This window comes from Gavia stellata, chromosome 16 (genome assembly GCF_030936135.1).
Source record: "Gavia stellata isolate bGavSte3 chromosome 16, bGavSte3.hap2, whole genome shotgun sequence".
Classification (NCBI taxonomy): Eukaryota; Metazoa; Chordata; class Aves; order Gaviiformes; family Gaviidae; genus Gavia; species Gavia stellata.
In genome coordinates, this window is record NC_082609.1 from 4644843 (window position 1) to 4671465 (window position 26623).

General features: G+C 40.4%; 1 protein-coding gene across 1 annotated transcript in view; it reads right to left on the bottom strand.

The window, feature by feature from the left end:
* TRPC7 (transient receptor potential cation channel subfamily C member 7) overlaps positions 1-26337 on the bottom strand; it is a 72782-nt gene extending 46445 nt beyond the window's left edge. Inside the window, exons 1-2 of the mRNA XM_059825305.1 lie at positions 25564-26337; positions 2008-2190 (exon numbers count right to left, since the gene is read on the bottom strand). Coding sequence (XP_059681288.1) covers positions 2008-2190; positions 25564-26316 — 936 coding nt within the window. The 5' untranslated portion in view covers positions 26317-26337. The remainder of the gene's footprint in view (positions 1-2007; positions 2191-25563) is intronic.
* Positions 26338-26623: the final 286 nt, after the last annotated feature.

The window sequence follows — 26623 nt, forward strand, 5'->3', positions numbered from 1 at the left end:
AGGTTGACAAATGCTCATGTTTATGTTCTGTAATTAGTTTAATAATTATTGTCAGTAAGCAACAGGTTGCTGTGATCCAGAAAGGATGCTCAGCTTTCCTGGGCACAGGAAGATATTTACACATAAAAAGCTCAACTGTATATGACCTACCACAGATGCTTTCAGTCAATGCTCATGCATGATGAAATAATGCACATATATAAAATGTAAGAAATGGAGGAAATGATCCTCTGAAACCAAATAAGCTAGGATGAATGTGCTCAAAGCAGCACAATAGCTAACAGCAATTTAGCTCCGGCTACTGGTCTTGGTATCTAAAGGATGTCACAGATATTTAAAAGAATAAATAAGCAAAATGGCGCAGAAGACTTCATAGATTGAAGAGGCTTGAGGTTCTGACCAACTTCATGATAATTCTCAGACCATAGGTCACTGGGGACTATTCCTTGATGAGGTGCTACCAGTGTCTTTCAGATGAGTTCATTTTCTGAAAGAGTACCAGGGGAAGTTTGGCCTCCTGTTACCAGAGCAACAGCTTCAATAACTAAACTTGACCCAGTGCGTTGAAAGGCATCTAACTAAGAGTGAACTGAGATGTTATGCTCAGTTTTGGTGATGGAACGATGCAGAGACACAACATCCTAGGAGGAAATATTTGGCTCCATACCATGTGCTCCTGCATGAAAGCAATTCATTTCAAATGAGAGTTTTAAGATTCACTTTAATTAATGGCTCTCATAACAGGAAAAGACCTTCTCTGGCCAGCACAGCAACACAGTCAAGAGGCAAACTGAAGCAGGTGGTGAGTTTGGGAGGGGAAAGAGGGAGCAGATGTTAGCTTGAAAATTTGGAACACTCTCCAAGTCCTGTAGCAGGAGCCCAGTTTCCATCAATGCATATTGTAGGAGCAATTAATTGGGACCACCCAGGCCTAGGATCTGCCAGAATCAAATTTTCCATTCACAGAACATACTTCCGTAAAGCTGAATGTTTGTTTAAAATACTTATAAAAGTCATTCAGTCTTCATGTTTTTCCTTAAAATACACATTTGCCTTCTGTTTCATAGATTTGGTGGAAATCTGAACTCTTAGAATATGGATCTGGAGCTTTAGGAGAGTGGAAGCTGGGAGTCTTTCACTTTTTATCAACGTTTATCTACTTTCACATACTTTCAAAATTCCAAGTTAATGGGAAATTGATTTTTGAGGTTTTGATCTAATTCTGAATAAAAATTGCAAAACTCCTTCTTTTTTTAAAATTTAAATTCCACTTTCCATCACATTGCAGTAAAAAGGGTCTTGACTATGAAAAAATTGCTACTTTTTGTATATGTTCTTTCTGTATCATTACAGAAAAGGTAACATTTTTGATAGTTACAAGTGGCTTTGGAGACTAAAACGAGGTGTGAATCAGAGCTGAGTGGTCAGGGAGCGTTTGAGAGCAGACAGGTGAGACTGGAGAGTTGCTCTGCTGACTTCAGTCAGGCTGCAGAGTCCAGCTATTTCCTCAGCCGAAGCAGAAGATCTAGTTCGAAGGAAAGACAGATGCCTGGGGAATGGTGAGGAACTGGATTAAATTCTCTGCTTTTATAATCTGTGGCCAAAGATGCCATAGCATCTGCTAGGTTTATCCTTTACCTTCACGTAAATCACAGTGAAGGAAGGAAGACTCTCAGTTTGGTATAGTAACAACTTTCGGTCCCTGCTGAAGTCTTCACAGATTCATAGTCATGACCTGCATAAGAAGCACTGTGCACTATGGGCAGTCCCTTGTGCCATCTATACATTCATGTCTTGAAAATAAATGCCATACCTGCTGTAATGCGTCCCTTGCAAATATCCTCCTCCACACTAAAGTATGTGAGAAAATGCAAATCATGTCATAAAATGCTACAATTCCTGGTCCCACTGAAATCTATCTTTCATCTATTATTTTCCAGGTGACATTAAGGAAGCATAATTTAGATGTAAAGATGTATCCACCTGGCACCCAAAGAAATAGCTTACCTTTTTGACCTCGTATTTAATAGCAAGTTTAATCCTGCTCAGACTTGGCCGGTAGTGCTCAGGGCACAGATGTATGTTCACATCTCCGTTGAGGATCGCCTCTACTTCTTCAGTGTCTCTGCACAGGTCCAGCACTCCCACGACAAAGTCCTTGCATTGCATAGATAGCTTCCTATAGTCATTCTAAGGGAAAACAGAGAAACATGAGTTATTTAATTGTGTGGTTGAAAGCACACCTCAAACAAACAAAAAAAGCAAGAGACAGTAATTGTGAGCAAGGTTACTTCTGCAAAACTACTGGCTGGAGTAGTAAGAAAGCACTTGATTTCACCGGGGACATAGCTAGCTTTTCACAAATATACTTTAACTACTCCAGAATTAATTAGCAATGTTTCATCAGCAACATAGTTTACATTACAACATGCTTTACAGAACAAGTAAATAATTTATAGGGAAATTCTGATTTTAAGCAGTCGCTTGACTTCTCTCTATGTGGCATATCTTCTAGGAATGTGAAGATGGTCAAACAAAGGTCCTGCTAACGGGTTAGAATTTACAGCAAATTTTGAAATTTAGATTCTTCACTAGCAATGCTTCCTTTACAGAATCACAGAATCACTAAGGTTGCAAAAGACCTGTAAGATCATCAAGTCCAACCACCACCCCAACCCCACCATGACCACTAAACCATGTCCCGCAGTGCCACGGCCACACGTTCCTTGAACCCCTCCAGGGATGGTGACTCCACCACCTCCCTGGGCAGCCTCTGCCAGTACTTCACCACTCTCTCGGTGAAGAATTTTTTCCTAATATCCAGCCTGAACCTCCCCTGGCACAACTTGAAGCCATTTCCTCTTGTCCTGTCACTAGTCACTTGGGAGAAGAGACCAGCACCCACTTCTCTGCAACCCCCTTTCAGGAAATTGTAGAGAGCGACTTTGAAGGAGTTTCAGTCTGGTATGACAAGCTGTAGCATCACACACAGATGTGTTCAAATGAATTATATAGTTGTAATACCATTTTCAAATTTATTACCTAACAATTTGGTTAAACAGTCCCAAAAGAGCATCCAGAGGATAATTTTTGTCATAACACTTCTCCAGTAAATGGGACTTCAGAAACTCAACACGATTTCCTATGAAATAATTTCACCTTGCAAACCGAAATTACACTTATGGGAAAAGAGATAGCATGTAGCTGACTTGATAGAGGGCTAGAAGAGCAATTTCGCTGCCTTAAATTAAATTGTGATTGATTTTCACAGGCTGACACTAAAAAAATGAGGAAAATGCCACCATCCAAGTAAATGCAGTAAATTGGAACACAATTAAGGCTACCATTAATATCCTAACAAAACGGTGATATTAAAGACTCGATGCAACAAATAGAAATAATAAGCATAAGACAAACTCTTGCTGACTTGAGAGATCTTTTTAAATTAGGTTTGATGAGTTAATTAAATTCAGCAGCTTATCTAATTAAGCAAGCAGCCAAAAAAAGAAGATATTTAAACCTGCCTTTGATGAAACGATAAGAGTAACCTGGCTTTGTACTCCTATATTTTCTAAATTATTAATTCTAACATTTACACATAGCAACATATTAGCCTTTCTTGTTAGGCAAAGACCTTAAAGCACTATGCAAACATTCATTAGTTAGGTAGAAGAGCACTGTCTAAAATATGGTGTTATTAGAGGTGGCTAAACTTCTTTGGACAGTTTTTCCCCTTCAGAACTGAGATGCTTTTGATAATGAATATTTTTTAAATAAGTTGATTTGATGACTGTGTCATAGATTTGAGGTTGTGTGTCCCAACTTTGCTTACTACGCTGTCCTGGATGCTGAGGGCTGTGAAGAGCTGTTTCACTTGGCACAGAAAAATTCAATAGTCACAGAAAGCCCTTCGTGGCTGGGATTGGAGCATTCTCGCAGAAATGGGGAGATGCCATTTCTGATGGGTGTTTAGGAGAAGGAGCTGAGGAGGAGAGCTGGGGAATAGCCTGTATTTTAGTGGTGAGACCTTCTGCAAGATGGCATTTGGATGTTTACATCCTCTTATCTATCAAAAAGGTTGAAATCTGGGTTTCCCTTTTCCTCCTTGAGTGCTGTAATCAGACCGCATGTTCTAATTGGGGTTTTCATAAATGGAGATCGGCAAGAACTTCAAATCTTCATTAAGAGGAGACATAATATAACAACATGCAGGTGTTTATCTCTGGTAGAACAGCTGCATGCCCCATTGCAGAAACTGGGGCACCGAGACTTCTATAAACGTGCCAATTTAGTGCACTAAGATTTCAGATGTCCTCAAGGTTCAGGCAGAAAATGATTGTACATTTGCATCTAAATCTAGCACCTAAGTATTTTATGGAGATAGGGTTTGTAGAGTGAATGTTATCAAATATGGGGTGAAGTAAGGTCTGAAATGTAATTGAAAGATAGATAGTACTTTCTGGATTCAAAGCTCTCCTCTCTAATCAATTCCGTGCTTTAAATTTCACCATACTGAGATGAATTTCAATATATAGAAAGCTTGTCTGTTCACTGAGAGAATAGACACCCAAACAAAAATATCGGCCTGGAAGTAACTGCAGGAATTGTGAAGGACAGCAAATATAGATAGATCTGAAAATAGATGGAGGCTGGGAATGAAACGCCTAACTGCCACAGGTAATGGAGACACATAATTAGCCCAGCAGGTTTAATAAAACCTAGGGTGAGAACTGTGCTAAGCTTTAATACCATTCTCTATGTACTGTTTGCAAAGTTCACCAGCTTATCTCTTAGCCAGCACATTTTAGGTAATTCTCATCCCCCTTTCCACATCATCTGAACAGCCAGTATGTATTAGCTCAGATTATTTTTCCTCTTCTGCTTTCTTTAAGCAAAGCAGTTTAGTTAGCAACTAGGAAAATGCTTCTAAAGCAACTGTAAATGGCAGGCTCCCAGCTGGCAAACTCCATCAAGACCCAACTTTATTCTTATCTCCAAGCCTAATGTTTTTACTGGTTCTGTACATTTGCAGACACCATGAATGATTTTTCTGTTCAAAATGATTTATGCCAATTTTTAAGTAGACACAACCAGCAACATAATCTACCCAAGACCCAGGCTGTATAAAGAATAAAATAAAATAAAATAAAATAAAATAAAATAAAATAAAATAAAATAAAATAAAATGTGACTCCCAGCCAATCTGCAGCCCGGCAGGAGAGCAGCTTACTGCTCTCAGGAGACATTGCTTATCTGTTAATACAAGCCTCAATGATCCCTGAACCTGCTGTGTCTTCTGACAATCCCTTTTACAAAAGCATTATTTGTCATCTTTGTTCTGGTTTCCTTAATGCTCACAGTCAGCATAGAAAATCCGTTTCAGTCTGATGGTGAGAACACAGCCACTCAGTGACTCTCCTAATGTCAGTGTCTTTCCCTTTGCAAGCACAGATTATTGAAGGTATTTTTACTAAAAACTGAGACTGGCAGGAGACTGACAGCCAAGCTTCTCCTGACCCCAGCTTGCATAGTGTAGTTTTGACGACGCATGCAGAAATGACCTACCTGCATCTAAGATACTGAATTGCAAGTCATGACGCACGGTAAAAAACTCAAGGAAGCCAAGAAGATTGACAAGCGGCACGCAAGCTGTATTGGTGTATGTGCCAGTGCTGTATAAATTGCCTGTATTTCACACATTTGGAAGCGTGTGAGATCTTGCATACCCTGCACAAAGGAGTGCTGTGACAGTGGCGGGGCTCGCTTTTACGTAGGTCAGAAGGCTGCAGCCCTAGGGCAAGGGTTAGTGAGAGCTGGAAGAGTTGGGAGAAAGAGGTGAAGGAGAACCAGAACACATTTCCAGTTGTTATTTTCTGTTACACCAAGGTTTTTGGAGATCAGAGCCCTGAGGACTCCTGGTGACTCTGCCAGGAGACAGAAGGGCAGATGGCCACTGTGTCTTGAGGTGCAAAGGGTCAGTCCCCACTTCACCATTGCCTCTGCCAGCCAGGTTCGACCCCGAACCAGGCATTGCATGGCCTTCCTGGTCTAAATATGTTTCTGGGGGGAACCATCCTGGTTGCAAGCCTGGCCAGGCAGTGGGCTGCAAGTGGGGGTTCTCCCTCCCACTCCAGCAAGAAACTCATGGCTGGAGACATGAAATCCATCTCGGTCCTCTCAGCAGCGTTGCAAAACCAGACACAGGCGATGACAATAACCCAAACCTTCCTGAGCACTCCGATTAGCTACCACATTATAGAAGTCTGAGGAGTATGAGTTTCGTAAAACAGATGGATCTCTACAGTAATGAAAACCACAGATCATACATGAGGGATGCTGGGTCCTCATCCTGACAAGCTGAGTGCTGTCAAGCCTCAGGAAGATGAAGGATACAACTAAGTACCCAAAAGAACCAGTCTGCTTCAAACAACACATGGAACAATATTTTATTTCCTATAGAGACAGCGAGCAGAGAAGGATCAGATAATGCTTGAGAACATTACAACATAATTTTTTAAAAACTAGAACATAATACAAGGATTCCAAATTAGTCATTTCCTGCTTCTTCTAACACTGTTGTACATGTGGAGTTAAAAATGTCTAATTTTGCTGTTTTGAAAAGGCTGATGGTACTTGTCATTCACTGCAATTTCTCTGAGTACCCTATTATTATCTGTTGATTATGTTCTAAATGAACTCTGTCATGCCTCCACATCTGTTCAAACCACCCAGATTTCTTCAGAAAAGAGCTGTTTCAGGTCAGAGGAATACAGTCTGAGTAAAAAGTTAAGTGAAATGAGAAAAAGTAAGACCAGCAACCTACCTTGGGTAGTTAATGAAAAAAAAAAAAAAATAAACCAACCCCTATTTCAAAAGCAATCAGCCAAGGATTGAAAAGGAACTTTGTCATCCACGGGAGCCTGCCTCTGAAATGCCAGCATTGCAGGTACATTTTGGACAGCACATGAAGCCTGGCCTCGATGCTGCCACACATAGCGAGCAGGTCTGAGACTTGCTGAACCCCCCAGTCCAAATGAGCTTTCACCAGAAACTGAAGTGGGGCCAATGGTACAGAAACTAAGAGGATCAAAAAAAAAGAGCCTCCTGGCCTGTATCAGAAACAGTGTGGCCAGCAGGAATAGGGAGCTGATCATGCCCCTGTACTCGGCGCTGGTGAGGCCGCACCTCGAATACTGTGTTCAGTTTTGGGCCCCTCACTGCAAGAAGGACACTGAGGTGCTGGAGCGTGTCCAGAGAAGGGCGACGGAGCTGGTGAGGGGTCTGGAGCACAAGTCTGATGAGGAGCGGCTGAGGGAGCTGGGGTTGTTCCGTCTGGAGAAGAGGAGGTGAGGGGAGACCTCATCGCTCTCTACAACTGCCTGAAAGGGGGTTGTGGGGAGGTGGGTGTTGGTCTCTTCTCCCAAGTGACAAGCGACAGGACAAGAGGAAATGGCCTCAAGTTGCACCAGGGGAGGTTCAGGCTGGATATTAGGAAAAAAGTCTTCACTGAGATAGTGGTGAAGCACTGGCAGAGGCTGCCCAGGGAGGTGGTGGAGTCACCATCCCTGGAGGGGTTCAACGAACGTGTGGCCGTGGCACTGCGGGACATGGTTTAGTGGGCATGGTGGGGTTAGGGTGGTGGTTGGACTTGATGATCTTACAGGTCTTTTCCAACCTTAATGATTCTGTGAAACAACTTTATATGCAGTTACAAACATCCACCAGCTCCCTCAAAATTGCTTCTGAGCCTTCTGCCTTCCCAGTCCCAGATTCAGGAACACACTTGGGTTTATGTTTAAGTCCTGCTGATACCAATAGAATACTTGCAAGTATGTGTTTCAGCACACTGAAGCAATCTTTTGGGCTTCAGGAGTTTCAAAGTGGGATGAGTTTGTCAATCAGCTTGCAGGTTTTTTTTGGTTCTAATAGTTGTCGATTATTCACTGCACAGCCATTACTGGAAATGGGGCCACAGACCCCCAGGATGGTGCATGACACACAAATACAGAACAACCTGTACAAGTGCACTATTCATGAAAATCACTACTTATGTCACCATTTAGGACGTTTAATTAAATTCACTCTAATAATTGCTTCCAAATAACATCTGTAAAGAGCAGGACAGGAACCACAACCCACCAATAGATATTCTAAGCAGAGATAATTCCAAGTTTCACAGTTTTTACTGCTATTCTGTATAGAACTAATTGTTCTGTTAGCCTATACTGAAGCTTCAGGATCAGAAAACCTAGTATCACAGGTGAGTTTCCCTTTGAATATATAACCACATATCTGACTCGGAATGATTTAATCTACAGACCTTTTTCCAGAAAAAAACCCTGCAACCTAATGTTGCTTATCAACACACATACTTTTTTTTTGCTAAATAAAAGGAGGAAAAGGGGAGCAGACACAGGATGAAGGCTATATATTAAAGCCACCATTTCTCAAGGACTCTGTCTGTGGTATATCGTCTGTCTTCTAAATCCGCTCCACTGGAATTTGAGGGTTTCCACACAAATCCAAGACTTCTGGAACTGATGGACATGAACATCCAGCATCTGTGACTGGGGCTATCACAGCACCAGAAAGCCTCTGCGTACTCTCAGTGCGTTCACAGATTAACTTCATGGCACAAATCTGCTGAATCCAACCTCCTGCCTGTGAGCAATGCAGGAGCTGTGTACTCGGCAGTAAATCTGACATTTCTGGGTAGCATTAAATTTGCTGTGCAAATGCAAGCTGTAGGCACGCTGCACAGAGCTTCTCCTTATGTTTCCTTGAAGATCCTGGCCCTTTGTATTTAATCTACATCACACATACACATATATCATGGAGAGAAATACTGCATTGCTTAGATTATCATTTTGAGGAGAAGCAGCAGAAAAGAAATAAAACAGAGAAGTAATTCTGTAAAAATTAACAGAAAAGTCCCCCAAATAAAAACGCTTGTAGAGAGAAAATGAAGGTGAGAGAAAGGAAGGGGGCAGAAAGCCAGTAATATTGCATGCTAAGTTTGAAATGAAATTTTTAATTAAACCGTCATATCAAATATTCAAAGTGCTTATAAATATTTACCAATTAGATTTCACATGAAATATGCACAAGCCAGTTTAGAAGCTGTTGGACAGATTTCCTTCTGGGTATTTACACTGTCTGTGACTGGCCATATGCTTAGGAATGAAAAAAAGCACAAGGCCTGTGGGAGGGAAGGCGATGAGAAGCGATGCTAAGAAATGGCCCTGCACTGATCCTGCTCCTGTAACCATGTTATCATCTGAAGTGCACTGAACACCCCTTCCAAAGAACTGTTGACTGTGCACATGCCTGCTGACACGTTTGAATACGGCTGAGTGCATTTCTATTGTTTCCAAACTAAATGTCTACATGCATAGACTATGCCAAGGCTGTGTACAGTCTGTTGTTAACTGTAGTTAATTTTCCAGAAAGCACAACATCCAGTTGGTTTATGTTCTCTTGCTTCTTAAGTGGCAGCACATCAGTGACTTTTTGGAGCTTTGGGAGTACTGTGTCATATTCAGTGGGCAGATCTCTGAAAATAAAGCCAAGTGCTCATTTAAACATGTCACTACTCAGGTGCATGTTGCTAAGTACGTCTGGAGGTAGTGACAGATGCTGCTGCGTCGTTTTTTCAATGATCTTGACTTCTTCACCTCCAGCTAGCATAATATAATAAGCAATCTGTTAAAATACACGAGTTTGACATTTCAAAAGTGTGACTCTGTTGCTTTCCAAGCAATTTGGACCTTTCCAAAGGGAGCCAAGATGAACACGGCAACGGTTTTCTCTCTGAAGAGTGCCAGGCTGCAGCATGGTGGAGCAGAGCGGCAGTGCCTCCAGGCAAAGGGTGATTTCAAATCCTGCGAGGCAGTGTCAGGAGACACCAAGAGATGTGTCCAATGAAAGAGCCCGAGGACAAAACAGACAGTGCTGTCTGTGTTGACACTATTTTTGGCCAATGAAGTCCAGAAAACAAAAGTATGCTTTGTCTGAGGCCCAAAAATAGTGTGGCTTCCAACGAGCCATGAAAATAGCATCCCTTGCATCATGACAAGGATTTCAGTTGCAGTTGCATTGACTGATTTACCATAAGAAATTTTTTTTGGTGCCTCTTTTTTCTCCTCAATAGGTTAGGCTTTCTAGCTCCAATTCATCTCTTCATATGCACCGCAGAGGCTGATCTGAGACAGCATATCCATTCAAGTATGAAATCAGTCAAACCGCTGAATCTGGATTTCACCTTATACCTATTGACTGGTAGATATATCAGATCCTTACAGAAGCTAGCCAAGGTGGTGTTAATGATGATTTCTGTGGTGGAGTTAGAAAATCCCTTAAAATTTGTTACTATGCTTTCACAGCATCCTTCACCGGTCCAGGCTTACGTGTAACCTTCGACAATAGCATTCCAAGAGTTTTAAAGCAGGAACTGTCAAAAGCAGCAGAAAGGATAAGTCTGAACCACTGTGTTTTGTTTCTACTCTTTGGCGCTCTGACTGGTATGTATCTACCAACTCTACCCATTAATTGCTTTTGGGAAATTGTTCGGTTTTGTGATAAACACAGCTTCTGTGGGACCAAAACCAATGAATAAATTTTGCAAGCTCTTTCCATCAATAAAAACACCAGGAAATGCGAAATACTTCACTTTTATATCCCCTTGAAACTTTGGTTGGGTTTTTTTTTTAACAAAATTCTTTAAAATGTATTTTTTTTTCTTTTTTTATACTAAAATTAATGGGTGGCTTATTTGGGGAAGTAAAGCCAGGAATCCATTCACATCATCCTAGGAGAAAGCTAAGGACTGAGACTGAACACAATTTCTGACTCTCTAGCCAAAGTTTTAGATTCCATAGCATAAGGTATTTCCGAATCAGTCCACTCTCAACTTCTTTTATTTCTTATATTGTTTTTTTTTCTATTTGAAATTTAAAATAAGTTTCCTGTACATGTGAACTCACTCTACACTGAAATTAGTGGATTACTTGACTTATTTAAAGTTGTCACTCTGAACAGAGTACAATCTTTTTTTCTAATATGCATCTAAGAAGTTACCATAAGAACACCTCCATCTCCTCCACTCCTTTCCCACAATGTCACCTTCTTCCTCACAAGTACCATTACTGAGCATCTCTGTAGCATGCACGTGTGCAGAAGCATCAATCCTATTCAGCCTAGAACTAACACCCTATTCCTAGTCTCTGAAGATATTTAAATACACTTAGAACAGAAATTATGTTGGTTGACAAATTTTTGAAATAAGAGTATTTAATATCTCAAGGTTGGCATAGCAGCTTTTCAGCAGAAGGCGGCATTTGATGTTTGATGTACTTCTCTTTCATATCATCTCAGTTGGTTTTCAAACCCACGTTACAAGTAAACCACAAGGCTTTTGATTCCTCAACTAATTAAAAGGTGGTTTTTTACCTTCTTGCAAATTTTCCCAAGCTCATTTGACTGTTTATGCTGAAACACCTGTTTTCAGAAGATAAACTATTGAGCACCTGGATGTCACATAAACAGGACAGGCAATACAGAGGTATTAAATAAATGCTTTGGCGTGAAAAATGCAGGAAATAAATACAGACATTCAGCAAAGGAGAGGGTCTGTCTCCCTGTGTCTTGTCAACAACTTCCCTTTATTAAATACAAACTACACATTTCAAAATAATACTCTGCTAACTCTCTTGGTGAAGAAGAGTTTAGGATCTGTTAATGTCAGCGGCAAAAATCAAGCTCACGATGATGCAGTGCAAGACTCCCAGTCCCTCTCCATTGTTTTCAAATATTTGCTTGCTCCTTGTGTGGGAACATGACACTGAGAAAAGGCTTTTCGTATTTTTAAAAACACAAATGACCCTTGCGTTGGAGGAACCTTTATCTCAACCTTACTTTTATTGTCATGCAGAAAGAATTCCTCTTTTACCCCCAGATGCATTTCACAGGGGCAGGAGTGCAATGCAGTGTTGGGGTTAACTTCTTTCGTTCACCACCTATTCTGCTTTCAACGGAGCACACATTTACACACAAGACAATGGACAGCAAATCTGCAGCTCTCATGTGACAGATCACAGAATCACTAAGGTTGGAAAAGACCTGTAAGACCATCAAGTCCAACCACCAACCAACAAACACCACCATGCCCACTAAACCATGTCCCACAAGGCCATGTCCACACGTTCCTTGAACACCTCCAGGGATGGTGACTCCATCACCTCCCTGGGCAGTTTATTCCAGTGTCTCACCACTCTCTTAGTAAAGAGTTTTTTCCTAATATCCAGCCTGAACCTCCCCTGGCGCAACTTGAGGCCATTTCCTCTTGTCCTGTCGCTTGTCACTTGGGAGAAGAGACCAACACCCACCTCTCTGCAACCTCCTTTCAGGTAATTGTAGATAGCGATGAGGTCTCCCCTCCTCTCCAGACTGAACAACTACCTCTGGGCCAAGCTCCTCATTTCACATGTCATCCATACTTTTTCTCTCTGGCATTTTCTCATGTCTTTTACATTCCTGATCTGTCTGTTACAAGCTCCACTGGGGAAGATCCACATTTCCTATACAATTTGAGACTGAATAGATGGTTTCCTTGTGCTAAATGCATTAGCTGCTCTCCTTCAACTGTATGGCTCTTTTCAACTCAGCTGCTTGAAACCCCTACGTTTCCTGAAAACCAGATGGGAAAAACAGGGAGAAAATAATGAATTTAAATTTAAAGCAATTATTTGCTTAACACAGCTACATTTAACCCCTAAGCTGAGCTAAATTTGGCACTTTCAGCTTGCTTAAGGAACGCATTTATATATTCAAAGACGCTATGAGTCCCATCTCTCATGGGAATTTTGGCTACAAACTGCACCTGCATATCAGGAGAAAGACTCCTCCTAAATCCAGCCTGCAGGTGAATGCTGGCTTAACTGAGAGCCATGATGCAACTTAGATCGATAACTAAAATAACCACGTGTCTTCCAGATCTCAAACAGCCAACTACCACAGTTCCCTATGTCAAGCAACAACGGCGCCTTGGAAAACTAGTCACAAGCATCAGAGTGGATGAAATTCTGGTCCCCACAGCACCTAAGCAGCAACCAAGCACTTCAGAAAAATGTGATCCCAGCTGCAGAGTCCTGGCACAGAGCACTCTTGACCATATGGACATCATCCTCTCTCTAAGAAGAGCAGACTTAGAAGTGATGTTGCAGCACTTTCTTAAGCAGAAATATGAATATAAAAAGTGTGTAATTACATTTCTCTGTTCTGAAATGAGTCCAGATCCTGGGGCTTGGACAGTGACAATGAAATGACACGCTTGACAGTGAGCAATTTCCATGCTGCACTGGTGTAAAGTTCCCTGCAACAAATTATATTCCAGGAAATTGCCACTTTTGATCATGTAAATGCCAAAAAACCATAGACACTGAAGTACCTAGCACTATTTTGTGGCAATATAAAATTGTTTGTATACCATTCCTGTTTATCCACAATCCAGTGGATAGTCTGCCTAGATGCAATGAGGATGAGTTCATTATAATTATCTACAATAACAACAATTAACAACACAATGAGGGATAAACTAAATCGCTTCCCATCTGCATCCTCTTTAACGTTGGACTTGAGATCCTCAGAATGTGTTACTTTGTTTACATTCATTAATATGATATTAATTCCCTACAGTGCCTTGGGTAAACGTACCTGACTCCATTCTCCCATCTGCTGATCTAGTATTATTCTATTCAGAGCAGTAGTCCTAATTATGCTCATTTGTAGTTCCAGTAGATATCCTTGCCCAACATGAATAATGAGCAGCAGTCTTTGGAAATCAGTCATCTTGCTCATAATAAACCACCCGGCTCCTAACTATTCCCTAAAAACCAATGCTGGTATTAGCTGAATCCTTGGGCATTTGGTGTTACCAATTAAACACAAAGCTTACCAGTATTGTATCGGACTGATATTACAATAGTGATAGTGTAATTTTCCATCTGCTTTCCTCACCAATAATTTTATTTCGTCTTTCTGAAAAATGTCTTCCTCTTTGGCACTCTAGACTATACCCCCTCTTGGTACCATTCACTGCTGAGGGGAGGAGGCAGGGTAATTGTATTACTATGTAATTTTATACCAGTAAGTGCTCTGAGAAAACTCTCTAAGTTGAATGGTGAGTGTGTTAGGAAGGGCAAGCTCAAAGTCACACAAGCTCTGTACTTGTCACAGAGGATCCAGTGACTAGGATGGAAAGGACCAACATGTCTTTCCTCTCAAAACAGCCAGCTGCAGGTGGCAGGAGCCCTCTCTGCATTACCATCGAGTAGGTGCACCAGTCTGAATACCAGGACTCATTTTGTCTTGCACGCTCAGTGGGTAAGAAGGAAAACACTCCGTCACTGTTAACTAAACGCAGGCAACTGGCCAAGTCATTCCCCCCATTTATCACAGTGCTACTGGCAGCTGGCAGCAAACCTGGCAGAGAAACGCGAGCTGCTCCTCTCCGGAGCGGCAGCGAGGGCCGCGGCTGAGCGCAGTCCCGGGCGGTTCAGCTCCTCCACAGCAGCCTCCATCTGCCTGCACAAGCAGAAAGTCCCCTGGCACCGGGGCTGGGATGCTGGCAGAGCTGTGAGAGGTGGCACAGAGGAGTTTGTCTCCCCTTAATTGCTTAGAGACTGGAGAATCAAAGGTAAATTTCTGTGGGATAGCCCAGATCGTTGGGAAAGGTTGCGGTAGAGCATAAATCCTACCTACGAATACAACAGCTGATCGATTAGTTTGCTGTGATGGGTCTCTTAATCCAAGATGCCATCTGTTATTTCTCATTTGTACAAAGAGGGGAACCTATAAGCAATAGTCAGCCTCAGATCAGACCCACCGGTTAGTCCACCAGCTTCATTTTACATATTCTTTCAACAGATGAGGGTGAAAACATGCCTGCAACAAATCTAAGATGATACGATGGTCAAATGAGCCATGATTTTGCCAACTACTGGGGCTTTTCTCCCAGGTTAAACCCATTATAAAATACAAAATGTGCAATTAATAACAATGTGGTAAGCTGAAGTTTTTATGTTTAATTGCATTTTGAAAGTATTTCTAAACTACTTGTTGCCTGTCAGCTGGGTTTGTGACAGGCATTGTAACTGTTAGATTCATCCTTCTAAGCATCTGTACTCAAAAAGCTGTTGTAGAGGAGTAGTGCTTGCACACAAAGGACTAACACAATGCAGGCAAATCATCCTCATTCCTAAAATCAGTCATCGCTAAAACCAAACAATTTTCTTAACTCCTTGCCTCTGAGAAGCAGAAACAGAGTGAGGAACAGGTATCACGGCATCACTTTTGCTAAAAGAGCTCCCAAAAGCCAGTTAAATGCCACTTAAATCTTCACACCAGCTAACTACTGACCTTTACTCAGAATATGTGGCGTATATGAGTCCACAACACACATGGGCACTATATTCATTTAATTTAACCTTATTTCACTTGCTTTTGTATCACAGTAACTTTAACTTAGTGCAGTCCTGTATTTAACCTTGCTTTCATACAAACCCCTTCCACATACAACAAATTATCTCAAAATGTCTGTTGTTTTTTTCCTTCTACTTAGTCAAAACACTCTACATTCCTGATTAGCAAGTTACAAGCTTTATTATGGTTCACCCTGACTACAAAATATTCAGAGATTGTCTGTATCAAAGGTAAATGTCACTCCCCTTGTATTCACCATCAAAAGCTCAGGTTCAAGGAGACAAGGAGACCTCTCAACTCTAAACCCCTTTCTTCTAAATATATTCAATGTGCTCCAAGTTACTCTATGTAAGATGTCACACACACAAAAATATATTTCCAGAAAATCATGTCTCAGTAAAATTAGCTGCCACTGGGCCTTGACAGTTCAGAATGAATTATAAAAGTCACCTTACGGAACAGAAAACGATTTCTAAATTCCTCATCATACCCAGAGTTTAAAAACTATATGGAAAATCTGGACTAAATATAATCACTACCGCAGGCTACAAGAGGAAGAAGAACAGTCACCGGCCATTTATGCAGAGAGAAAGCACGCTAACAGCCCCGGCGCAACCCATTTACTGGAGCGTTGAAGCTTCAGATTCAGAAATTTAATACTGGATGTTTCTGGCAGGGGAAGAACAAACACATTAATATTGCTGGGTTTTCCCCTCTTTTGCTACAGATTCCTCACAGGATTATTTATGTATAAGGGAGTTAACTCTTCTCTCTACCCTTACCAACTCCTGCCCTTCAGGTCCCTTAAAAACATGTCTGTTAATAGGGATTTTTCAGCTTGACAGAAATACGCTCTTGATTGATAGAGGATGGGCTGCTTATTTGTAAGGAAACGCTAAAATCCCAGGAGCAAAATGACCTTAAAGCAACTGAAATATGCTCAGTTCCAACTGGTTCCAGATTTTGCACTTATCTCTCTACCTGGCTAAAATGTCACATTGTTTGGCTTAAAACTTACTTACATGAAAATGCTTCTGAAATTCTTGACAGTGGTGAGGCAGCTGCTGTGCTGCTTCCTTATGTGAACCATCTCCTCTTCCCACCCAGTTCATGAATCCACCTCTTGTCTCCCATTAATGATTATAAAGGGATTCCATGTTACTTTATATTTTTATGATCATGGCTGTTGCTCGCCAAAACTGGAATCCTGCTCTAGAATTAGGGCTGTTACATGCAATCAAACTGGAAACAGTAAGCTGTAAGCGCCGCAGTTGCAATGCTGTTCATCCTTATCTGAGTAGGACTAGAAATTACTTCCCAAGGAGCTGTAAAGGGTAATAAACATTGCACTGATGGTGTGCAAACTGGCATTGCCAAAAGTCTCACTTGGCAGTAGCATCATGGGAAACAAAAGTATCCCAGCTGTAGTCTCTGGGAGATTCAAATATTTCCAGGGTTGCTTCTGTCTTGTCATCTACAAATGCCAAAAGTTTCCTCCAAACAATTTTTTGAGGGGAGCAAAACCCTTAAGGCATTATTATTTTATATATATATATAAAAAAAATATAATTAAAATATTACATTTTCTTACACAGACACATTGACTCTGGTTTGATGTGTTGAAAGAATCTTTTTGAAAGAGTGGAGGCAAAAAAGAGCAACATGGGCTCGTTCCTCTGGGAAAGTGAAGAAAACATTTTCCTGCAGAAAGTATTTTGTCAACTTTTAAAGAGGTTTTCTTTTTCTTTTTGGACCAAAGTTAGCTGGGAGATTTTAACAACAAAGTCACTCAATCATCCATAAAGTAGGTCAAATGACCTCGTAGGCAGTGGCCAGGATGCAATTTTATGACTGCTCGGCGGCTAGTGCTGTCGCTAGAGTTACAACTTTCATGAATAATGGTCTTATTTTTTCCAGGTGCAAATGTGGGTTGTAGATGGCTGAGTTATACCTTTCACTGTGAATCACAGCACCCACTACTCTGCTTTACTCTGAATAGACATAGACAGATATTAACATGCCTTCACATTCGCAGATACGAAGATATGTTTTTCAAGACAGCTCCAGGCATCACAGCTTTGGCATCAGTTCTAAACCACTCTGAAAAGCTTTGGAGATTTTCTTCTCATGCAACAGTTTAAAACCATTTTGTTTGGGCAATGTGCCAGGCAGAAAATGATTTAATCACAGAACAGACATAGAAAGAGCACTTGCAATAACAGCTCTCAAAATATAGCTCTCAAAATTTCTTAATTTATAAATATTTAAAGAGAACAATACAAGAGTCACAAATTTGGGGGTTTTTTTAAGGTCAGGAGGGTTCTCTACATCCATTTTCCACGGTCTCTGCTACACATCCATGCAAAACATATCTGCAATGAATTCATTTAGTTCTCAAGACGAATCCAATGTAGCATCTATTATCAGTGGATTTGCCTCTGAAAAGAACAGCATGAAGAATGAGTTCCTCATGTGCAGAGTCAGTCCCACTCACTGAGCCAAACACAAATTTCACTACAAGGCTTAAATATATTCTCCGTCTCCCAAGCTATTTCCATGATCATTTTTAATTTCCTCTCTTATTTTAATACCTAATTTGTTCCAACAATAAGTTCAAATTTTAATAATAGGAAATTTGGTTTTCCTGCTTTACTGGGACTTGATTCTTTCCTGTATTATGAGTTGGGTAATTGGTTGTATCTGCTTATGTGTTTGCTTTGCACAAGTGAAAATTGAAAAAAAGCATCGTAGCTTCTAAACACACGTGTTTCCAAGGCAGTAGAGAAAATTGTCCTTTAGGTGAGAGGGGAAAAAAAAAAAAAAGAACAAACAGTTCTTTTTACAGGCTAAAAAAACACCAAACCACATCCCTGACCCCATCCCCAAGAAAAAATAATGTTCTCATTGAAGACTGGCCTGGAAAAGTTCATCTCCAGAAAACTTAAAAAAAAGATTATAGATTACTAGCCTATCTTCAGAGATAGCAGTTTTCATCACGTCTGCAGAAGCGTAAAACTCTTGACTTCGCATTAGCAGTGTAAATGCATTCAGCAATGTATACATTTTCATCCTTTCTCAGGGATCACGCATGTTTAAGTTTAAAAATCCAAAAGTGAGTCATCCTTTTGAGTACCAAGATGGCTTCAAAGGCAGCATGGATTTCCCTTAGAGAAGCCAAAGGTGCTGAAGTAGCATAGAGCCAACAGGAGAAGCAGAGAAGCTAATTAGAAAATAAACTGCAACACAAAAAGGGTCTGAAAGGAATGTTCTGGCCCAGCCACATCAAAGCCCAGTGTCAGCAGGCATTAATCTGGGATAAAGCTGAATAACCCAGTGGCCTTCTCTCTCAGTTAGAAATTTAGCAATGGGAGTCACAAGAGGGAGCAGAGGAAAGGGATGCAACGGGAATAGGTGGTTTTCACTCCCAAGTAGCTGGAAGTTCTGGAAAATTAAACTAAAACCTAAAGTAAGGCCAGATAAAAACACTAAAGCCTCAAAGAGCATCTCGCTGAAATAATAAATACGACTCATAAAAGGTGTTCCCAACAATATCAGAAATGAGATGTCTGCCAGAGAGTATGTTGAGGTGAGAGATTATGAAGGGATAAAAGGATCACTCAAGGAAGAATGGGTGAGAATGGAAAAACTGATTGTTTTACAAGAGTGTTCATGAGGCTAATTAGGGAGATTCCCATGACAATCTCTTTTTTAATGGGATACAAGTTTCAGAGGCTACCTCCAATCAGTCAGTCCTGAAAGCAAACAAGTCTAAGAGTTTGTTCAGTTTGGGTAGGAAACAGAGTTTCCAAGTGCAGCCTTACTGGTTTACAAGCCCGATGGTTTTCAAGAATTTTTCTCTTTCTAAGTTCACTGTTGTCTCACAAAATATTTCCCCTTCCTACTATTTTGTTTCCCAATGTTTTCTGCCCTTTCTTATTTTTTTATAACTCATTTCAAAAAGAAATAGTCTAATAATTATTTTTTTAACTCCATGCAGCATGTATTTTTCATGCTAAGATGTTTCCCAGTCGGGACGGCAGAGTTCTACTTTTGCAGTCAGCTCTTCTTTCCAACTTTTCTCAGACCTTGACATAATGTTTATCTTATTTTCTCTATATATATTACCATCCTTTCTTATTTTCTTACAAATTTTAAAATAGAAGTCCCTATTTGTTTTGTATTTGAAGAGTTAGACTTCTTTTATTAAATCAAATTTCACCAAGTTTATCAATCAATAAGGGGAAAGGAAGCAGTCTGCAACCTCTGATGCATTTATCCTCAGCAATGCCCATGATTTGCAGATGGCCTGAGAAATGAAAAGGTTGGGAGGTCTCCTTCAATGCTGCAGAGCCACAAACCATAAAAAGCTGCGGCTTCTCATCAAGGTATAACCAGATATGCCAGTGCTCATTACTTTGCAACAGCCATACAGTGTCATCCTCACAGTGCACACTGCTCCCAATGCCTCATTTGCAGAGGTAAAGTCAGAAATCCTGAGAAAATTTACAAGGTCTTACTCTTAAGAAGTTTAGGCCAAGCACGTCCTGTGAAGTTAACAATTTATATTTAGGTAGAAAAAAGGTGAGGCTTACTTACTGGAGCAAGAGCTGTGCTGCAGGAATACCAGATCATCCCTAACAGATACAAGTCATTGAGTCTCCAGGGCTGTTTTGCCACTTTTCCAGCATCATGAGAGTTTAGGGGTTTGAGCCTCAGCTGTTTTACATTACTGCAGCCCCAATGAAACAACAAGCAGTTCCTAGCAGGCATCTCTCTAGGCAGCTACACACTTGACTTGCTGCCACACAAGCCATCACTCCCCACAAACAGCAGAGCAGCCCGTTGCAGTCTGTCAGCCAGCTGAGCCTGGACATGATGCTCACCTGCGCACAAGAGCAGGCTCTCAGCTAGGGTCTGCTTTTGGATCCCAGTGCTTTTTTAGAGAAAGGACAACAGTTAAAAGAAAAGTGACAGCAAGAGGCATATAATTCAGAAACAAAACGTGTTACTCTATAGTAAATGAACTGGCAATGTTGGTGAGATTGATAAACAAAGACCACACACCATATGTCTTCCAGGTGGTGGTTTTGAACATGTCTTTAGTAACATTTTAATCAACAGGAGCTGAGATCTTATTTACCACTTATGGTTGGTGAGATCTTTTTCATAGCCTCCTTTGCAATTCTGTAATTTAATTTGTCTGGATTGCTAAATGGAATGAATTGGCTGATTGTCTTCATCACAAGGACATTTCCTGACATACACAAGCATGTAGTCTAATTTGAGAGCCTGCAAGGCTGTAAAACAGACCTGGGTGCAGAGTGGCATCTCACCAGAAACAGGAATGCACAGTTGCAGCTTCAAAAAAGAGTTAACAGAGCTATTATTCTGCATTTTACTCACTGTTCCCAGGACATGTATTGTAACATTAAGCCTAATGCTGCTGTTAAAGACAATTCCAAGGGCACTTCCTGCAGACTGCTTGCCAGAAATGTAATCTCCTAAGGGGTTCGACGGACAAATAAAAATGATCCTGTTGACTCTGCTTTTAATATTCCAGTCTTAGAAATGCATCACCTGGCTGAGGACAGCTGGTAACTGTGAAGACATCTGCATACGTTTTCACACCAAGGTGACATGAGGAAGATTGATTTCTCTGGACCAAAGAGGAGAGCAACTCTCATCAGCCTGGCTCATGGGTGATGACTTGTTCATATGGACAAATCCTGGCTATGTTATTCACACTGGAAGTGACATCAAGCTTACTTGCATGAGCAAAACAAACAGAATGTACTGGTAGATGAGAGAAGGATTATTTGCTTTAGGACTCAGGCCCAGGGTCTGCCAACTTTGAAAGAAATGAGTACACAGATGTTTTTTTCAGTTTGAGTAAAAGCACAGCATGGCCCAGTAGTTTCAGATGCCTAACATCTCCTTTTATAGTCAGCTGTATTTAACACTCAGCTCTACTTAGAAACTGTAAAATATCTTAACACAACATGAGATACATACAAACTGGTTGGGAGGTATTAAGCTACAATTTGCCTAAATTCCAAGATGGCATTTCATTAGTGACCATGCTTCTGCAGACTGTAGGCACAACTGGGTGGGAAATGGAGGGGTTTATTTCAATTAAAAATCAAAAGTGAAATTAAAACAGAAATACAGGACAAAATTAATGTGCTTTGTAGTTTTCTGTGAAGCGTAGAAAGCAGCCATTAGGCCAGTGATTAAAATATGAAGCTGTTTTGAGGGAGAAAACAAATGATTCAGCCTAGCAGAGCTAGGATCCCTCTAGTCCCCAAAGGGAGGAAGGCTCCCCTCTCTTTCTCTCTCTTTCCAAGGGCAATACAGACGAAGGGCCTAATCCAGTGGACTAAACCAGGCCCTGGATATGTAATGCCCTTGCTCCAGTGGATTTTGATTTTATTTTTTTTTTAAACACAAATTGAAAACTGGAAAGAATGAGAAAGTCATGAACTGGTTCTTAATTTTGGGCTTTCAAATGGGATATACAAAAACGGCAAAGCACTGAGTTAAGGTTGTTTTTTCAACTTGGGCTTCCTCCACCGTGGAAGGTGGTCATTGCATAAAGACCTGCAAACATGCATGGTGACTCTGACGTGTACTTCTCTTCTGAAATGTCAAGAATCCACCTCTGAGGGGTTTCCTACCCACCCCATTTCTAGGCTAATTGCCAGGACATTTAATGCAATCACATTGCTAGTATTTTCAGTAGAAACCACCAGTTCAATATTTTTCATCTTATTTTGGGGAAGGGAGAATTTTGGGTTGAATTACTTATTTTTTAGATTCCTGGACCACATCATTCAAAGCAATTTGTTTTCTCCCATTAATAAGAAAACTTTTTTGCAAGACTTCAACACTAGAGAATTTAAGGGAAAAAAATGAAAGTATTTCTATATGAATGAAACGTTATTCCACTTTTTTTTTTTCCTTCTCATCAATAAGCACTGCAAAAGCTGACATTTGCTTGAAATAATGGCACAGCAAGATTGATCCAAACTATACATTTGTTCTGAATACTGGGATAGATCCTCATCTTCTGTGGCCTCATCTAAGCTTCAGTGAAAAAACACCGATTTACCCCAATAAAGTATCTGCTCCAGTAAAACCATTGGCATTGATCGGCTCTGACAGCTTCCCACTTTCTTCCAGCTGCAAGCCTCCACTCTTATTATTCTCTTCAGCATGTGGGAAGCTGCATAGTAGCTGACTGTCTTGACCTTGCTTTTGAGCCAAAATCAACACGTCAGGAAAGGCGTTCGATAGGGCAGTATATCCACTCCAGACTGAGAACCAGAACATCTACTCTTGCTATTAAAGACCTGTTGATTGGTCAACAGAAAGGCTGCTGAAGGCCAGCAGTGTGATCTAGAATATGTCCAGGCTCCCATTTTCACCTTAATAACATTCCCATACTACTTTGTGATGTGCAGTGCTTATGCAAAGACATTTGATAAGAACTGCAGTGTATGACTGAATCTTAGCAATTTAGGGTGAGAACAATCTGTTCAGCTTGTGCCGCTGTAAAAAAGAATGGATAAAATTATTTTCACCTAGTAATCTCCATTGGAGTCTCTCTCAAACTGTGGCCAACCACAGCAAATGCAACTTCTCTCCTTTAAAGTGGTTCACGTTGCTGTTTTGTTTCACCTTTCATATCTGTACAAAGAGGCAACTCACCTAAAAAATTTCATGTTCTCTAAAATCATCATGCATGCACTGGCTCCCCAGTCTCATGTGCTGAACAGTGCTATTGCATAAGAGATTTAGGGCAGCACGCAGCAGGTAAGAGGCACTGCATTTATATTTTAATTAGCTCTTGCTAGGAGTTTCTTCAGAGTTAGGTTATCTAACCCTTAATTACTATTTGTCCACCTACATTATTAAAATCTTACTCGTGTCCTTCCGTTTCAAGGACTTTTTGTACCGCCTGAAAACTGTATTGCTAAGATTGCATATAAATAACTATTCTGAAATAATCCCAAATGATAATTTTATAAATCTGTTGAGGACCAATTGTGATTACAGAACTTCAGCAATAAAAAAATCAAAAAGTCTAGGAAATTATTATTTTAAGGCACAAAAAAAAAGTCCTCTGGAGTTTGTCTGATTTCATAAATTTTCATTATTGGTGGACTCCTTAAATACATTTTCAGCAATCACATTCATTTCTAGAAATGAATTCTCAAAATGTCATGTTCTGTGAAAAAAACCCTACGGTTTTATTAATACCCTATTCCACATCACACTGATTATGTTAATGAGAATAAATATTTTTGCATAAATACATACATCTGATTTTTTTTCTACAGTGAGATTACATTATAATCTTACGAAGTTTTTTATTTCTGGAAGCATTAATATACTAAAGGAATGTGACAACTTTGAAGTAAACTGGTGGTACGGGTACTTCTGAGGTACTTCACTAACATACGTGGATGTGTCTTGCGCAGAAGCTTCCAATACGGCAATGAGATTGGAAAGTCTTCCTGGAAATACAGCAGTTTGGCAAAGGATTTCTAATGATTTTCTGGTATTGATTCGCTCGCATCCATTTGCCAATGCTGAGGACATATAACCACCATGGGACTATTTAACTTTTGATTGCTTGTTTGCTCCTGGAGGATTCATGTACCTGCCAGTGCCAGTCTAGACCATGCTGGCAGCTCTACAAACGAAAGAGATTCTGGTAGAAATAGGTTTTATCAGAACTGGCAGGCATGCAATAACTGAGGCTGCTCATGCACCACACAATATATGTTTTCCTACTGAAAAGAAGCTGGAATGTTAATGAGCTATTAATATTGTTAACTGTGGGTGTGAGTCCACAGCACTTTCACATTGGAGCAACCCTGACTCAAGTTCACTGAACCCAATGAGGTTGCTTCACTAGGACTGAATGCCATGCAAGTAAAAACTCCCTTTTAAATTGTTGTGTCCTTCCAATTCTGATTCACATGGGTAAAAAGACTTTGCAAGATTTTGCCCTAATTTTATTGCCAGAAATGGTCAGTGATTTGGGTATTTTTTCCTATTAGGGACTTACTACAGAGTTTCAAAGGCAACAGCTTGAGAACGTGTTTTTTTCTCACTTTTAAATTGGAGATAGTATAGCTACAAATCCTGAAATGGATGCTTTAACGCTTGAATAGTTTTCTAAATTAAAAATAATGGATTCCTGGCAGGCATCCTACCCTCGTTTACTCACAACATAGATTTTATTACCCCAGTGTCACTGATCATGATTGTAGCTGCACAATAGTCATAAGTCAGAAAACAGTCTTGTGTTGATGACTGAGCCATTGAAAATGAGTTTTTTCATGACTAATTTATTTTAGAAAGGGAGACAATGCTATTTATGTCATTTAAATGACTTAGAGAAATAATGCAAATGACATTGGACATTTACAAACTCATTATGATAATGGAAATCTTGAATAACTTCTAAAGAATTCTGCAAGTTCCACTATTATGGTTGGCATAATGATAACTTCATAACAATCTCTTGATAGTTTCTCTCCCCCTTTTTCATGAAATTCATCATATACAGATGCAGTACCAAACCATTAAGATGCAATGTAATTTAAATTATTTTACAGAGAAACAAAATTACTTAATTTATACTTTTTAGCATTGTAACAGAACTAGATGTAATGGATTCTTAATCCATTAAACCAACCTCTAGAGCTCTGCCTCTAAAATAGATTGCTCAATTAAAAAGACTTACCTTTCTTGCAAAAAATGAGTCTCCATTTTTGTAATAATCTAATTTTTATTCCTGTTGCAAACTAGAGATTCTAAGCAATCACAGTGTGCAACATAAAAACTCAGAGTAAGGATGGTTCTGCAAGAACATGCAATATTCAGTTCCAAACATTTATTAACTAAGGAACGCGCAATGATCTGAATCTGTGCGTAGTTAACACATTCGGCAGTTTCTGTAGCTTCTGCTTCCTCCCCCACCCCCTCGAACGGCAAACCAAGGCTTGATCAAACATATAAAACACACAGCACCCTGAACACGTTCAGCCCAAGGGAAAAGGCACAGGGGTAAATTACCTTAAATTCAGTTTCAATGTTGGCTAGTCTGGCCAATTCATTGCTTAGCTCTAAAGCAGTAAGGACAGGGTCTTCACTGGAAAGAGACAAATAAGCAGCACTGGCTAATCCTTTGTAGGCATTCATTCTCGATCGAGAGTGACTAAAGGAATCTTTCCTCTGCTTCTCAATACATTCATTGCACTTGCAAAAATAGTCATGTGGCCTTTCAATCCGCGCACCTTTTAGAAGTAAGATGTGAACAATTTCATACTCCTGGCAGTGGGCAGCAAGTATGATAGGGGTAATGTCATGGGAGAACCGTGTACCATCTTCATCATAGGCGTAAAAATCATCATCTCTCAGTTCCTGCTCAAGGGGGCTGAGTGTGAGACGCTGTCCTTGTGCAAAGGCTGGATGGTTCAGTATTGCTTCTACAATGCGCACGTATCCTTTGCTGATGGCTAACAAAAGTGCATCTCCAACTCGAGCGAGATTCTCCTTTTTGAGGAGGAGCTCCGTCACTTCCAGATGCTCATTCCCGACAGCTAACTGTAGGGCATTTTGTCCCATATAATCAACACAATTAAAGTTCAAGGTTTTGGATTCCTCCAGCATTTTTCGCACAACGGGAATGTTGCCATATTCTGCAGAATCAAGGAAGCGTTCCTCTTCTGCAGTCAGGCTGGTGCCTTTCTCATTGAACATGTAGGCTGGGCCCCGGATGGCCTGCCTCCGGCCCTTCTCCCGAAGGGTTGTGTGCCTCCGATGCATGTTTTTATAATTGCTGTTTCTCAACCTGCAGAAAACCAGAAAGGAAGGTTGGTTATATTCTCAGAGAGTCATAATCTCACATAACCTGAAATAAGGTTAGAATGTCTCATTATGATCAGATCTTGTTAGTTTTTTATGATTTGGGCCAGTTGTTTAAAATCATTCAGGAAACACGCAGAATAAAGGAGACTAGTTTTCTGAACAACAGACAAGTTCTCTTCTGACTTGTACGCCCTTCTGGATTTCAGCAAGGATACGCAGCACATTCTTAACTTGAGAAATAGCCAAAAAAAAAAATACGAACACA